The 16,911-nt window shown below is 40.7% G+C and overlaps 1 protein-coding gene across 1 annotated transcript in view; it reads left to right on the top strand.

Annotated features, from left to right (window-relative positions):
- Positions 1-3,809: 3,809 nt before the first annotated feature.
- LOC110521751 (myosin light chain kinase family member 4) overlaps positions 3,810-16,911 on the top strand; it is a 59,464-nt gene continuing 46,362 nt past the window's right edge. The window contains exon 1 of the mRNA XM_021599591.2: positions 3,810-4,169. Within this exon, the coding sequence (XP_021455266.2) occupies positions 4,114-4,169 (56 nt within the window). The 5' untranslated portion in view covers positions 3,810-4,113. The remainder of the gene's footprint in view (positions 4,170-16,911) is intronic.

The following is a 16,911-nucleotide window of genomic DNA, read 5'->3' on the forward strand; positions in this document are numbered from 1 at the left end:
ACAATGTTTCAACTTGCATACGTGATTCCATTATGCATGTTTATTTATACAGTAATTATTATTCACAACTCTAGTTTCACAGCAATCTGATCTTCCTGCTACGCCACCATGTCTGCATCAGGTATCAGTTAATCTGACTATTTTCTCATCATTTATTTAATTTACTTAGTACAGCAATTTTAGGGTTTTCTATATACAGTAGTTGCCTAATTTTGGTGGGGCATTTTCATATGTTTTAATGTTACTTCTTAATCACTATGATAAATGAAATACTTTTTCTTGAGTGTAATTTTAACAGAGCTGAGATTTATTTCAAAGTGCAAAGTGTAGCAATACATTAACAGGAAGCTCGGAATGCTGTGAACCAAGAGGTTGTGAGTTCAAATCCCAGGAGAAGACATGTTGAATAATAATCATCACTGTATAAATGAACAATGGAATCATGTGTGCCAAATAATGTATGTCAGATGAAAGAACTGTGTGTGGGCGTCCCTAACCATGCCAACAGACAACGTGCTGTGAATGGATTACTCAAATCCAATTTTATTGGTCACATACACATATTTAGCAGACATTATTGCGGGTGCTTGTGTTCCTAGCTCCAACTGTGCAGTAGTATCTAACAAATTACAACAATACACACACATCTTAAAGTAAAAGAATGGAATTAATAAATGCCTTTGGCTTCAGGGCACCTGTAAAAGCACATGTTCAACTTCATAAAAATCGCGTTTTCCCATCTCAAGCGGTTAAATAAAAAACAAACTATAGTAAGTGCCTATTATATAAAATATATAAATAAAGTAACAGGGTTGACCATAATAGGGTCGACGATTTAAATCCCCTTGTGACAGGAGGAATGGATGCTTGTTGTGTGCAACAGGGAGTGGCAATTGAATTTAATCTTCACAAAACCTTTTTTTTAACGTTGTTACAACATTTCTAGCCTGTCTATCTATGAGTAACAGGGTTGTTATCCTCGACTGGCTCAGTTTTCTACCACAAAACACCAGAACATTTCCTAAAATAGTAGAACCAGCTCACCTGCTTTTACGCTATGGTTTGACTATTAGATGTTCAGTGTTTCTTCTGAAAATATATTTTAGGAGTACTTTTTCCATGTTAAAAAGAGTTCAGCTCACGTTCAAAGGTTAACCTTAAAATGAGGGACAGACGTAAATGAATCACTAATCACATGACATAGATAATAATCTTCAGAAATGACCTTGTCAAAGAAACCAAATAACCATGGCTTTACAATGATTGTGAAAACTTGGAGAAATGTTGGGGTTAAGTGGGTTCAAATCTTCAAAGAAGTGACACAGGGTTGATGGAGGGACATGTCAAAATGCTGAATTTTGGCACTTTAGCAATCCAGCTAGTACCAAATGTTCCAAGAACTATATGTTTCTTAGATCTTGGTATTTCTTGGAATTTCGTTACATTAACGAAACGTTTCCTAAAAGTTGAAACATGGTTAAATGTAATAAATGTTTTGGTAAATGCTCTAGCATCTGTTCTCCAACAGATTTGACATTGGGAGTGTTCTCAAATAGTTCAGAGAACGTTAAGAAACAACGTTCTTATGTGGGTACTTCAGCATAATGTTTCCTACAGGTTTCCTCGTGGTTCTATTTAAAGTCATGTTCTCAAATTGTTCAGAGAACGTTAAGAAACAATAGTCTTCTGTGGGAATTTCAGTACTTCATTCCACACAAGTTCCCATGTTGTTCTATTTAATGTCCCATTTTACATATTTTTATTCTGGGAATGTAAAAAACAATGAAACAATGTGTGACTTCAGCAATGGTCTCAGAACATTCAGAGACTATACAGTTCTCCTTTATGTAATTTCTTGGCAATATTCTGGGAATGTAAAAAAACAAGAATTCTACACATTAACATCAATAGGCTCTCAATTCCGTTCTCAGAACATGGAGGAAAAGTTCCATAGAAACCACAAGAAAACTTTAGTAACGTTCAGAAAACGTTCTAAGAATGTTATTTAAAAACATATTCATTCCATTCTCAGCATCAACAGGGGGTGTATTCATTATGTTTTGCAACGGGAACCATTTACCGTTTTAAGAACCAAACAGAAGAAATTAGAGCAAACAGAACAAAAGAGGTAGGAACCTACCTGCATTTATCCAATAGAAACTCTTGTAGAAACAGTTTTTGTGGAACAACCCATATAGAAGAACAGATTTGGGGGATTAGAGCAGTGAGTGCCAGTGACCCTTGGGGGTTACGAGTTGTTCAGCTGGACCATAAAAGTCCTAAATATACAGGTGGAGAGGGCCTTCCCACTCATAGCCTTATGGTTAACCGACTGTTAAACCTTATGGGTAAACTATATGCGTATCTTTATGGTCAGCCATCCTGCACCCATAAATAATGACCTACAGTATATTATTCTATTCTATTTTTAACCCCTTTCTGTTGTTCCTCCCTTTACCCCTGTGTTCATGACTTTAAACCCAGATCCCAGAATTGGCTTCCTATTTTGCAAAACAAAGCATCCTTCACTCATGCTGCCAAACATACCCTCGTAAAACTGACCATCCTACCGATCCTCGACTTCGGCGATGTCATTTACAAAATAGCCTCCAATACCCTAATTAATAAATTGGATGCAGTCTATCACATTGCCATCCGTTTTGTCACCAAAGCCCCATATACTACCCACCACTGCGACCTGTATGCTATCGTTGGCTGGCCCTCGCTTCATACTCGTCGCCAAACCCACTGGCTCCAGGTCATCTGCAAGACCCTGCTAGGTAAAGTTCCCCCTTATCTCAGCTCGCTGGTCACCATAGCAGCACCCACCTGTAGCACGCGCTCCAGCAGGTATATCTCTCTGGTCACCCCCAAAACCAATTCTTCCTTTGGCTGCCTCTCCTTCCAGTTCTCTGCTGCCAATGAGTGGAACGAACTACAAAAATCTCTGAAACTGGAAACACTTATCTCCCTCACTAGTTTTAAGCACCAGCTGTCAGAGCATCTCACAGATTACTGCACCTGTACATAGCCCATCTATAATTTAGCCCAAACAACTACCTCTTCCCCAACTGTATTTATTTATTTATTTTGCTCCTTTGCACCCCATTATTTCTATCTCTACTTTGCACATTATTCCACTGCAAATCTACCACTCCAGTGTTTTACTTGCTATACTGTATTTACTTTGCCACCATGGCCTTTGTTGCCTTTACCTCCCTTATCTCACCTCATTTGCTCACATTGTATATAGACATATTTTTCTACTATATTATTGACTATGTTTGTTTTACTCCATGTGTAACTCTGTGTTGTATGTGTCGAACTGCTTTGCTTTATCTTGGCCAGGTCGCAATTGTAAAGGAGAACTTGTTCTCAACTTGCCTACCTGGTTAAATAAAAGTGAAATAAAAAAATAAAAAATAAAAATCCTCTCTCCCTTCTTTAAACCCCCCAAAGTCCAAGTTGTCAGCCCTTTCTTACCCTTATTTCCCTTTCATCCGTCTCCGCTCTTCTCTCCTTATTCTCCCTTACACCCCTGCCTTGTCCCCCTCTCCCCCGATGGGAGACACATGGCGCTACTGCATTCCAGGCATTCCATTATAACAAGCCACATTCCCTGGAACACTTCCTCACTCCCATCTGTTCCTGTGGTCCTGGAGGGGTGCAGATATATAAACCCTCCTCTAGTTTGTATGCTTCCTGCCCCCCTACTCCCACTATACCACTCCTTCTCCACCTCCTGCTTCTATACCCCTCCTCCCCCTCTTAACCCCTATTCTCTCTATATACCTCTCCTGCCCCTCCTCTCCTCTGTACCCCTCCTTCTCACCCGCCAACCTCATCATCCCACTATATTCCTCCTCACCCCCTCCATAGTATTGATTCTTATCCCTTCAGGGCCACTACAGATCACACTAACTCCAGCCCTGTACACTGAGTTGTCTTACTAAACACACAAACGGGACAGAACAAATACTATTCTATTACCAGACCCGTCACCCCAGTGCTCAACTGAGCTGGGAAGTTTATCTTACTGTGCCCACTGCTCATCCCAGGAGAGAGGGACAGAAACAGTGGACAGAAGAGAAAGAGGAACTCCATCGATGAGATATGGGAGGGAAGGAGAAGAAGATTTTGGGCATTACTGATGTTCCGAAATACCAGGGGTGAGTGTCACTCAATCCAGTTTGCTTTTACAAATGAGCTGTGATAACCGTAAAAAGAAGACCTTGATAATGCAAAACAATAATTCAGCCAGTCTGATTTTTTTTTTTTTTTTTTACATATTTGCATTCTGGTATGGAAATAGATTAGAGCCCTTTAGGTTGAACCTCTTGTTAGCTTTTGTTGTATCTGTGTTGGTCTCTGTTATTCTACAGAGGTTCTGTGCAATCCCATGCATGCACAATAACAATGCTATGAACGTTAACACCCCAGCTAGCAAATAACGTTCTGAAATCCATGGGTTTCTTAGAGCTTGGTGAGAGTGTGGTTGTCCTATGATTATTTTGCATACAACCATCTCGCAACTTTCTTGGAATGGTGCAGGACAGTTGCTTGTCTTCGGGAACATTCTCAGCACATTTAACGTTAACAGAACGTTTCTTAAAGGTTTCAACATGGATACATTTCGTTTAAATTGGTTTGACATTGGGAAGTTTCTAAAATAGTTAAGAAAAGTACTGTGGGATTTTCAGTACTTAAGGATAACATTTCATACAGGTTTCCTCATGGTTCTATTTAAAGTCGGTACTACTGCCTAACGTTTCCTACATGTTTCCTCGTGGTTCTATTTTAGGTAATGTTCTCAAATGGTTCCGTGAATGTTAAGAAACAACGTTCTTCTGTGGGAGTTTCAGTACTTCCACAGAACATTCCACAAGTTCCGATGTAGTTCTATTTATGGTAATATTTTTTACTACATTCTGGAAATGTGCTAAAAAATTGTGTAACTTAAGCGATGTTCTCAAAATGTCCAGAGAATATATGGCTTTCCATTATGGCAGTTCTTGGTAATATTTTGGAAATGTAAAAAGAAAATGGAACTCTACATATTAACATTAAATAGCTTTCAATTCCATCTTTGAATTTTCCATAAAAATCACAAGAAAACGCTCAGGAAACGTTCTAAGAATGTTATTTAAAAACATGTACATTCCGTTCTAAGAAAATGAAGAACCTTTTGCATAAAAAAGTAAAGTTTAGTAACGTTCAGAAATGGTTCTACGAATGTTATTTAAAAACAGATATGTTCCGTTCTCAGTGTCAACAAAACTATCTCTAGCCTCTCTCTTGTTAAGTATGTTCAGGTGGGCTAAAATGAACAGCTTTCTATGCATAAAACAACATGGCATGCTAGCTCCATCCTGGCGGTGCAGTGGTCTAATTCCTGGGGTAGAGAACGGAAGATCATAGGTTTGAATCTCACTCTGTCAAAATATGTGGTTTCCATGATTAATGCCTAAATGAACGTCCATGTGTCCTACTGTGCTTAGACTTCAAATATGTTTACCCCAAATAAGATAACAGTGTAATAAAAAAATGACAATAAAAATTTGAGTGTGAAGAAAACTTTCAATAATAACCATAGCAAATGTTTCGCAACATTGAGAGAATGTTCTCAGAATGCTATTTAATTACCTTCAAATAGCCTGTCTGACAGATACTTTTCCAACCGCTTACAAGAAGCCTGATGCAGGCCTATATCAGTCAACCTTTGGATGAGAATGTGATGATCAATGGTATCGAAAGCCTTGGAAAGGTCTATAAATAAGGCGGCACAATGATTGTTGTGATCCAAGCAATTTAAAACGTAATCTATAACAAGCGTAGCAGCTGAAACTGTACTATGTCCTGGTCTAAAACTGGATTGGTGCACATTCTTAACTGAGAGATAGTTAGTCCGGGATTCTAAAACTTTGGAAAGACAAGATCGTTTGGAAATTGGACAGTAGTTATCTATGTCGGGAGGATTTCCTCCTTCATGTAGGGGGAAGGCATGTGCCGCTTTCCAGATCCTAGGGATAACACCAGAAACAATTGTCAAGTTAAACATCTAGGTCAGTGGTTCTGTACAAAGTGGGGAAGAGAGCTGCAGTGAGAAGGGATCACGTGTATCAGCCCCTGTGCTTTTTTTTTTACATCAATCTTTACACAGCACTTCATACATCATAGACATCAAAGGGTTGAAATGAAAATCAATAGGTGGCCAGCTGAAGCAAAATGGATATTAAAAGCATTACAATTTTCAATTTTTGTCTAGGGACCACAGGCTGTCAAAACCTGCTGGGGCAATGAGGGGTTGGAGTTTTGTTTCAAATATTTGACCACTTTCCAGAAATTGGCTGGATTACCACCACTCTCTGAGACACAACTCAAGACATTTGTTGATTTACTTTTTAACCAGGGATAGACGTCTATTTCTCAAATCTCTGAAGGACTGCCAATCAGACATAGAATCAGTCCATCTAGCCGCGTTTAAAGTTGGGGTGAATTAGTTGAGTTATCAGCTGAGTTAGATTTAGCTTGGTACAAATATCTTTCAGCCCATCAAATGCTGGCATCAACCAATCTAGATTAAGATCACCCACTACCAGTAAGTCAGATTGAGCATGGTTAGATGGCAGGTCACACAATTTTATTTTCTAAGAACTCGTACAGTATGGAGGCAGAGGGAGGGCGATTAATTCCCACTAGCTTCAGATTGCCATTTTTACCAAGTCCCACATTTAGGACTAGACATTCGAATTGCTTAGGGAGTTTGTGATGGATACCAACACATTTAAATAGCTCTTTATGTATATGGCGACACCCCCTCCTCTGCCAACTCTATCATCTAAAAACATTAGAACCAATCAGATACACATCGGAGTCCTTAAAAGACTTCTTTAGCCAAGATTCAGTTTAACCAGAACGTCCACGTTGGTTTGAAAGGCAGGAGTTACAATAAAATCCATTATCGAAAAATAACTTCTGGCTTTTACATGAATCAGTCCAAGGCTGCATCTGCGGGATTTCAGATCAGCCTGAGTTATAATACACACATGACATGTTCAACAGGTAAAACCCCCCTACTTTGAAAAATTCCAAATCATCCAACTTCCAGTAGGGGGCCTAGTCGCCTTCCGGACCACCCCCCAGCCATCCTCACATACTTTGTACTTCCTCATATTTTGGGGGTGCATGTCACCCCTGCTGCCCAGTGTGAGAGGCCTGATAAGGAGGAGGCCATCGTTGGTTTTGTCTCCCACTTAAATTTTGGGGTTTACTGAAGCCAAGTGGGTGACTGAAGCCTGCTTGATTGAAGCAGGGTATATGGGTCCCCCTCCTATCCCTCTCCTCTCCCCATCAATCTCTGTAGTTGGTTGCATCTCATAAAGCCTAAGTAATTCACTTTTACTTGATATGATATGATACGGGCAGCAGGGTACCCTAGTGTTTAGAGCATTGGGCTAGTAACCGAAAGGTTGAAAGTTCGAATCCCCGAGCTGACAAAGTACAAATCTGTCATTCTGCCCCTGAACAAGGCAGTTAACCCACTGTTCCTAGGCCAAATAAGAATTTGTTCTTAACTGACTTGCCTAGTTAAATAAAGGGTAAAAAAAATATAACTTTGTATAGTTTTTTCCCCCAAGCATTCGGATGGGAGATGAGTGTTACAAATTATACAAATCAATGGGTCCTGCATACTCTAGGCCGGCCGGGTACCTATATTAGGCTTAATGCCTCTAAAAATATTTTTATGTCAAATTATGTCTCACCATTATTTCTCAACTTTATTTATCATTAGTGTTAATGGTGATCAATATTTCAGCTATGCTGGCCAATTGTAAATGATCAAATAAATGTCTGATCAATGGATACAATTCTGAACAAATGGTAATTTATAATGATAATTATGGCAGAGGCACCAATATATTGTCGAGTACACTAATTGTATACTGTTTTCATGTACATTCCCTCATGTCTAAGTTTTTAAGGTGGCCTGGGCTTTACTAATTCTTATGAAGCAAGGTATCACTGAACTGTATTCTGTAATGAGTTACAAAACAATAGAAATGCAGTTGTGTATTGCTGCTTTTTACCTGATATCCAACAGTCCATGATCAGTTCTGTTGACCGTGAGATTATTTTGAGGAGAACAGTTGTTGAGGCATACTATTTCAGCTCGGAGTGACATGTCGCCCATTGTTTGCCTTGTCTTCAGTTACATGTGGCCATTGTTTACCTTGTTACCTGGCAACGACCACAAGGGCGTTTCAAAGAGCTACCAGTCAAGGTGAGCTCGTGAATTTAAAGCTCCCCGTCCACTCAGGCATCCTGATAGTTAGAGATGAGAGAAAGGGTACAATTTCTTAATTTCTGAACATTTTAATAGCATAAAAATATTATAATGTTATAATATTATAATGTTTTGGTCATACTTGGGAAATAGGATGGATGTGCGCGATCTTTTCTTTCAGTTTTACCCGTCAGCAAATGTATGGCTTCGTCCCTACAACCAAAGTGAAACCAAAAACATGCATTCCTACGACTTCAAAGGAACCAAATGTGCTAGCTGGGACCTCTTTCCCTACGGTGTTGGTTTCATCCCCTGCAAGGTGATAGCTAACAATAAACTCTGCACAGGAACGTTCACAGTTTAGCTATTGTAGATTTAATGGTGCCCCAAGGAACATTGAATAGATTTGTAATACTGTTGGCATACAGTATAGCACTTAGTGAGGAATATTAACCTTGTTATGAACCCCCCCAAAAATATTTACATGCGTGTGACCTCTTGTTATATCATTTACATTTCAACTCAAAAACAAAAACCAATCAGGAAGGCTCTGCTGTTTGTAACACGGTACTCAGAAGGTAGTCAGCAGGCCACACTGACAGGAAAGACACTTATATACATTTTAGGGAATTCACCTTTAAAATGACATGACAACACAAATCATTGAATATTTGAAGCTGATAATTATTCAACTGCCAGTACTGAACCCTTACTGAATTGAACCTTTGAAATGCAATGATAACAGATGCTATATTGTCTACTTCTCCACTTCTTATAGTTCAATATACCTCGCTTTTTTACTTTAGCAATATAATTACTTGTACTGCAAATAATAATGGAGCAAATGAGTGCTATAACAGTTACAGTATAATGCAGACTACAACATCAACACCTACAACTGCAACAGTTTCACATGTCTGCACAGAGAGATGAGGTACACATGCAGAAATTCACAGCAGGGAGATCTGAATGTGAGATTCCATCATTATTATTTTTGGTAATGCCGAATGTGAGTCCATCTTCTGCATACTAAAATGAGGACACCCTCTGCTTTGTTCTCTGCTGTGGAATGGAAAAGTACATTGGTTGGGAGGAGACGGGTACAGTTACACTTTTTTGCAAGGTTGCTTGGCTGTCGCCTGAGGAACGAGTGTGTTTGTGTGTTTGTGTGTGTGAGCGAGATAGAAGAGATAGGTAGAGAGATAAGAAAGAGACTTAGCTATCAGCAAGGTAAGAGCTACCAAGAGGGAAAGAGTCAAGTGCAAGTGTTAGTTCACAAAATGGGGGGGGGGGGGGGGGGGGGCTTTCTGTGGAATGATTTAAGATACTCTTTGAAGATGGTTTCAGATGGTTTCATGTGCCTTCATGTTTGTTTGCCACATACATGCAGGCCTATAGACTTGGGGTTAGGTTATGGAGCATTTAGGTGTTGTAATCGTATACACCCCCAGTCCAGCCTTTCAGTAAAAGTAATGGTGATGATACTGTGATACTGTGATACTCTGATCTGTCTGTGTGTGTGTGTGTGCGTGCGTGCGTGCATGCTTGCGTGCGTGCGGAGGAATGTTGTTGGCTTGAATGGAGAAAATAAACTTGCTGATGGCTCACATATTGTATTCAATTTATTTGGCATTAACCTACTATTAATTAGTGAAGTGGACTCTGTCACAGTGTCAGTTAGAGAGATAGCGTCACGCAAGCACACATCCTCTCTTTGAGGGCCTCTAAAGAGAGGTGACAAGGGACAAACACAATCTACTTGGCCTCCTTTGGGATCTTTCTGGTAAACTGTGTTCATGTTTGGATAGTGTCATCAATTAGTCCGGGGGTATTTGGAGATCTACACATTAGACTCTGGGCTAAAAGCCTGGGAGCTGCTAATCAGATCTACACGTTAGTCTTGGGGCTAAAAGCCTGGGAGCTGCTAATCAGATCTACACATTAGTTTTGGGGCTAAAAGCCTGGGAGCTGCCAGTCAGGGGCAAAACTGGGTTAAAAAATATTTGTATCAACATAACAAGGTTCAACAACTGAGACAAAAACTGAACAAGTTCCACAGACATGTGACTAACAGAAATGGAATAATGTGTCCCTGAACAAAGGGTTGGGGGTGGGGGTGTGTGGGGGTGTGTGTGTGGGGGGGGGGGGGGGGGGGGTCAAAATCAAAAGTATGGCCACCAGCTGCATTAAGCGCTTCAGTGCATCTCCTCCTCATGGACCCCACTCTTCCACCAAGGCACCTGCAAGTTCCCGGACATTAATGGGGGGAATGGCCCTAACCCTCACCCTCTGAAACAACAGGTCCCAGACGTGCTAAATGGGATTGAGATCCGGGCTCTTCGCTGGCAATGGCAGAACATTGACATTCCTGTCTTGCAGGAAATCACATACAGAACGAGCAGTATGGCTGGTGGCATTGTCATGCTGGAGGGTCATGTCAGGATGAGCCTGTAGGAAGGGTACCACATGAGGGAGGAGGATGTCTTCCCTGTAACGCACAGCATTGATATTGCCTGCAATGACAACACGCTCAGTCTGATGATGCTGTGACACACCGCCCCAGACCATGACGGACCCTCAACTCCAAATCGATCCGTCTCCAGAGTACAGGCCTCGGTGTAACACTCATTCCTTCGACGATAAACACAAATCCGACCATCACCCCTGTTGAGACAAAACCGTGACTTGTCAGTGAAGAGAACGTTTTGCCAGTCCTGTCTGGTTCAGCGACGGTGGGTTTGTGCACATAGCCAACGTTGTTGCCGGTAATGTCTGGTGAGGACCTGCCTTACAACAGGCCTACAAGTCCTCAGTCCAGCCTCTCTCAGCCTATTGCGGACAGTCTGAGCACTGATGGAGGGATTGTGTGTTCCTGGTGTAACTCGGTCAGTTGTTGTTGCCATCCTGTACCTGTCCCGCAGGTGTGATGGTCGGATGTACCGATCCTGTGCAGGTGTTGTTACAGATGGTCTGCCACTGCGAGGACGATCAGCTGTCTGTCCTGTCTCCCTGTAGCGCTGTCTTAGGCGTCTCACAGTACGGGCATTACAATTTATTACCATGGCCACATCTGCAGTCCTCATGCCTCCTAGCAGCATGCCTAAGGCAGATGAGCATGGACCCTGGGCATCTTTCTTTTGGTGTTTTTCAGAGTCAGTAGGAAGGCCTCTTTAGTGTCCTATGTTTTCATTACTGTGACCTTAATTGCCTACCGTCTGTAAGCTCCGTTCCACAGGTGCATTTTCATTAATTGTTTATGGTTCATTGAGCAAGCATGGGAAACAGTGTTTAAACTCTTTACAATGAAGATCTGTGAAGTTATTTGGATTTTTACGAATTGTCTTTGAAAGACAGGGCCCTGAAAAAGCGATGTTTCTTTTTTTGCTAAGTTTACAAATACAGATATGTATTTGTTGTGCTTAAGATCCCGGAGTGCATCGTTAAGCTATGCACAGAGCTTCATAGACCCCTTCAAAGTCTCTAGACTCTTTCTCTTGTTCTCCGTCCAGCGCGCTCTATTTCTCGCTCGCTCACACACACAAACATTTACCACGCATACACACATTATGAAACGCATGTTTCTCACATTTTTCTTCTCTGTATGTTAATCCTATATTTAGCGCTTTGTTGCTATCCCACATTCTCCCAGACTGCTTTATAACAAACTGTCTTTTACCAATGGAGTTTTCCATTTCTGGTGATAGCATTTCTGGTGATAGCATGCCTTCCAGAATGATAGATTTTTTTGCCTTGGGGATTTGATCTAGCAACTTTTTGGTTACTGGCCCAACGCTCTAACCTCTAGGCTACCTTTCCTCCCGAGGTATCCTTTTATTTCACAGATATAGGACAGACACTTCAGAACAAACTTCCTTTTGATTTTTTTTGGGGGGGACTATCTGTTGTTCCATGTAGTGAATCTGTTATTCAATGCGTTTATATGGGCAAACAGAAGTAAGGCCAAAAATAATGTATGTTTTTTTTATTTTTATTATCTTAAAATTCAAAATCAAATAGCTACATAGATTATCCTTAGGTATGACCTGCTTATAACACTTCCATATAGCATTTCTCAATCGTAGTCCATCAGATCAGTTTTAGTCCTGTCCTCCGTGCATGGTCCAAATTCTGACACCTCAATCTATCCCATTATCTTTGCATCTCTATACCCTCCTCCTTTCTACTAACCCATCCACTCACCCACCACAGACAGAAACGTGATATTACAACCCTTGCACTGGGACCACTAAGGAGTCTAACAGCCATGACTCTGGACAGCTACTGTATATTCCTAGAGATAGTGATAGGAACTTATCATTGGTTTACACGTTTCCTCTTTGTGAGACGTGTAATTACCACTGTCCAGATACGTTACATGATTTGGTATAGTCTTGTAATGCTTTTGTGTAGATATTTGTACATATTTTGAACTTATTTTTTTCCTTAACACATATTTTTCTTAAAACTGCATTGTTGGTTCAGGGCTTGTAAGTAAGCATTTCACTGTAAGGTCTACATACACCTGTTGTATTCGGCGCATGTGACAAATACAATATGATTTGATTTTGATTTGTGTTAGGGACAGTTTGAAATCGGTCAAACTCAAGGTGTCATAAAAAAAATGCCCCCTCCTCCCCAACCTTCAAACTATTTTCACATTACCCTCCCCTTGTACCGTAAAATAAATGCACACCCTCCCCTTGTACCGTAAAATAAATGCACACCCTTCCCTCCCATAGATAACTAAAAAGAATGTTTACGACCACAAATAACAATAACTGTGGCGACCCTGTGTTTATAAACGTAGATATCAACTTTGCCACTTCCGCATGCTTTTGTGACACAGTCAATGCCTCCAGGGCTATGGGCCAGAAGTTGAGGGTTCACCGACCACCACAAACGACCTCACTCTCCCTGCCTGTTCCATTAATTACAGCACGATCAGAGGCGGCTGCAGACAATGATCAGCTAGGGGGAAATCAGACTTTCCACATTTTGATGCCATATTTATAATTCTGTAAAATATATGCAACACATTTTCCACCAACAGGTTTCTGTACCAATGCACCACGCAACCAATAAACAAAGCATACCTACCTCGTAGGCCTACCCAGTATCAAAGGCTGGGTAGGCCTACAGTCATGAAACTTTTTGCCGTTTTGTAACAGATGTATCTTTCCATTAATCAAACGGCCGCTGCAGAGTTTGGATTGATTTGATTTGTCGGTAAAAAAATACATATATAAACACAGCACAGCGATTTTAAAAGTGCAAAAATAAAGTCGGGACTTATTTCCATTGTGGTCCCTTTTTTTTGTTAGCATAAATACATATACTGTACATGGATACAGACACATTACAGAGACACAGACAAATAAATGCTCAACCTCCAGATGAGAGGGGGTTAAAGTACAATTCTAACAAGTTTGTTTTGGCTTGTCTGTAGCTTATTCTTTAGATCAGGGATCATCAACCAGATTCAGCCACGGGCCAATGTTGTTCTTGAACGGATGGTCGGGGTGCCGGAACATAATTACGAATCATTTGTAGACTGCAAATGGACCACAAAAAGCCCAAATAGATGTGATATTTCACTAAAACATCATCATTTCAAACCTTGCTTACATTTGATTACAATGACAGTGTCTCTCTATTTTGCATAGGAATACTTCAGAACATGTTCTTAAATTAAAATCACTTTTAGCTGATTTCCTGGTGTTTTCACAGTCTCATGTCCAACAAAAAGAAAATTCCATCCCAAAATGTTTATTTAATTTGTAGTTATTGCTGAGGAGTATTTCTGTCCTTTTGTGGGAAAAAACTCATTCTGATTGGCTGGGCCCTGGCTCTCAAGTGTGTGGGCCTATGACCTCCCAGGCTTAATCTATAGATTAGGGCCTGATTTCCTTATGTGAACTGGAACTCAGTAAAATCTTAGAAATTGTTGCATGTTGTGTTTATATTTTTCTTCAGTATATTTTGGACAAAAGTAATGCATGCCTTCAGGAGCCCTTTGTAGTAGCCTATTTAGATTAAAACATTGTGACTGGTTGTATGTATGACACATATAAAAGCTAATACATTAAAAAAGTTAAATGATACATATTTAAGATATATTGAAGCATTAGGTTCTAGGTTCGCGGGGAATAGCCGCTCGGATTGGAGAAGAGGCAGGCAGAGCACACATTCAACTTTACAGAATAACTTGGCCTGCCGGGACATACATTATACAGTGGGGAGAACAAGTATTTGATACACTGCCGATTTTGCAGGTTTTCCTACTTACAAAGCATGTAGAGGTCTGTAATTTTTTTTATCATAGGTACACTTCAACTATGAGAGATGGAATCTAAAACAAAAATCCAGAAAATCACATTGTATGATTTTTAAGTAATTAATTAGCATTTTACTGCATGACATAAGTATTTGATACATCAGAAAAGCAGAACTTAATATTTGGTACAGAAACCTTTTTTTGCAATTACAGAGATCATACATTTCCTGTAGTTCTTGACCAGGTTTGCACACACTGCAGCAGGGATTTTGGCCCACTCCTCCATACAGACCTTCTCCAGATCCTTCAGGTTTCGGGGCTGTCGCTGGGCAATACGGACTTTCAGCTCCCTCCAAAGATTTTATATTGTAAGTGCTATTGTTGTGAAGTGGAAACGTTTAGGAGCAACAAAGGCTCAGCCACCAAGTGGTAGGCCACACAAGCTTATAGAACCGGACCGCCGAGTACTGAAGCGCGTAATGCGTAAAAATCGTCTGTCCTCGGTTGCAACACTCACTACCGAGTTCCAAACTGTCTCTGGAAGCAATGTCAGCACAATAACTGTCTTTCGGGAGCTTCCTGAAATGGGTTTCCATGGCCGAGCAGCCGCACACAAGCCTAAGATCACCATGCATAATGCCAATGTTGACTGGAGTGGTGTAAAGCTCGCCACGATTTGACTGTGGAGCAGGGGGAACATGTTCTCTGGAGTGAGGAATCACGCTTCACCATCTGGCAGTTCGATGGACGAATCTGGATTTGGCAGAAGCTGGGAGATTTGGCAGAAGCCGGGAGAAGCCAGAGAAGATGAAGACATCTTGTCTGTCGAAACGTTGGACATAAATATTTTTGCATCTGAGCTCCTAGAGTGTGTGGCTCTCCTTTATTTTTCAAGTGTTCTACTCCGCTAGCACCTTGCCTAAATAGGTGTGCATTTCTTTTGCCTCGGGAGAACGCTACCTGTCTGAATGCATAGTGCCAACTGAAAAGTTTAGTGGAGGAGGAAAAATAGTATGGGTATGTTTTTCATGGCTCGGGCTAGGCCCCTTAGTTCCAGTGAAGGGAAATCTTAACGCATACAATACATACATTCTAGACAGTGCTTCCAACTCTGTGGCAACAGTTTGGGGAAGGCCCTTTCCTGTTTCAGCATGACAACGCCCCGTGCCCAAAGCAAGATTGGTGTGGAAGAACTTCACTGGCCTGCACAGAGCCCTGACCTCAACCACATCGAACACTTTTTGGATGAATTGGAAAGTTGACTGCAAGCCAAGCCTAATCGCCTAACATCAGCGCCCAACCTCACTAATGCTCTTGTGGCTGAATGGAAGAAAGTCCCTGCAGAAATGTTCCAACATCTAGTGGAAAAACCTTCCCAGAAGAGTGGAGGCTGTTATAGCAGCAAAGGGGAGACCAACTCCATATTAATGCCCATGATTGTGGAATGAGATGTTCAACGAGCAGGTGTTCTCATACCTTTGGTCTTGTAGTATATATGGCGACATTATTATAGGACGAACTAATGCAAATGGAATGGAACATTCCATTTGCAGCTGTATAAACAGGGCTTTTGCACCATTATTCAAATGACATTTTCACTGAAGCCTAGAGTAGAGTTTTGTACTCACTTGAAACAATATGCAATTATTCATTACATTGTGGTGTTATAGGGTAGTCTAGGTAGGGTCATTTGAAAATGATATTGTCTCTAAGCAAGATCATTAGGGGAGCTTTTTGTCTCATGTCTTCGCTTTTCTTTCATGAGATGCACATGCACTCTCCGCTCTCTCAGCTTGTCCTAATTTGTTCTTGTGGATTCATGTTAAAAATTGTAGCACTGAATGCTTTTTTTTATGTGTGCTCTGACTGCCAGTAGGCCTATTGCATATCTGGACAAACGATCCACCTACCACTATTTTCACTATGAATGGTGGATAGTGGGCAGGATAGACAGTTAGACTGGTAAACTATATTGACCTGTGGTATAGTGAAAGTTAGAGTGAAAATGCATAGTTCATAAGGCAAGTGCCAAAACACCTTGATATAAGGGAGGCGCATGCAAGCAGATGAGGAAATGTGGCTATGATGGAAGAAATGATCCAGTAAAACCTGTAAAAGAGCGAATGTAAACTAGTGAAAAAACATACAACCCTTTCCCATGCCCAATAAAAAACAACACAACCATCCCAAAAGCAAAAAACAAAGTTTGACAACCCTCCCCTATTTTGGAAAATGCCCCTGTCCCTTACTTTTTTTGGTTTAGTTGACCAATTCGACCATTGAAAAAAAAGAAACAAGCACATATAACTTGAAAAAGCCATACATTCATTTTTATTTGATTTCATTTGATTTA

Source organism: Oncorhynchus mykiss, chromosome 30, assembly GCF_013265735.2.
Source record: "Oncorhynchus mykiss isolate Arlee chromosome 30, USDA_OmykA_1.1, whole genome shotgun sequence".
In the NCBI taxonomy this organism is placed as follows: Eukaryota; Metazoa; Chordata; class Actinopteri; order Salmoniformes; family Salmonidae; genus Oncorhynchus; species Oncorhynchus mykiss.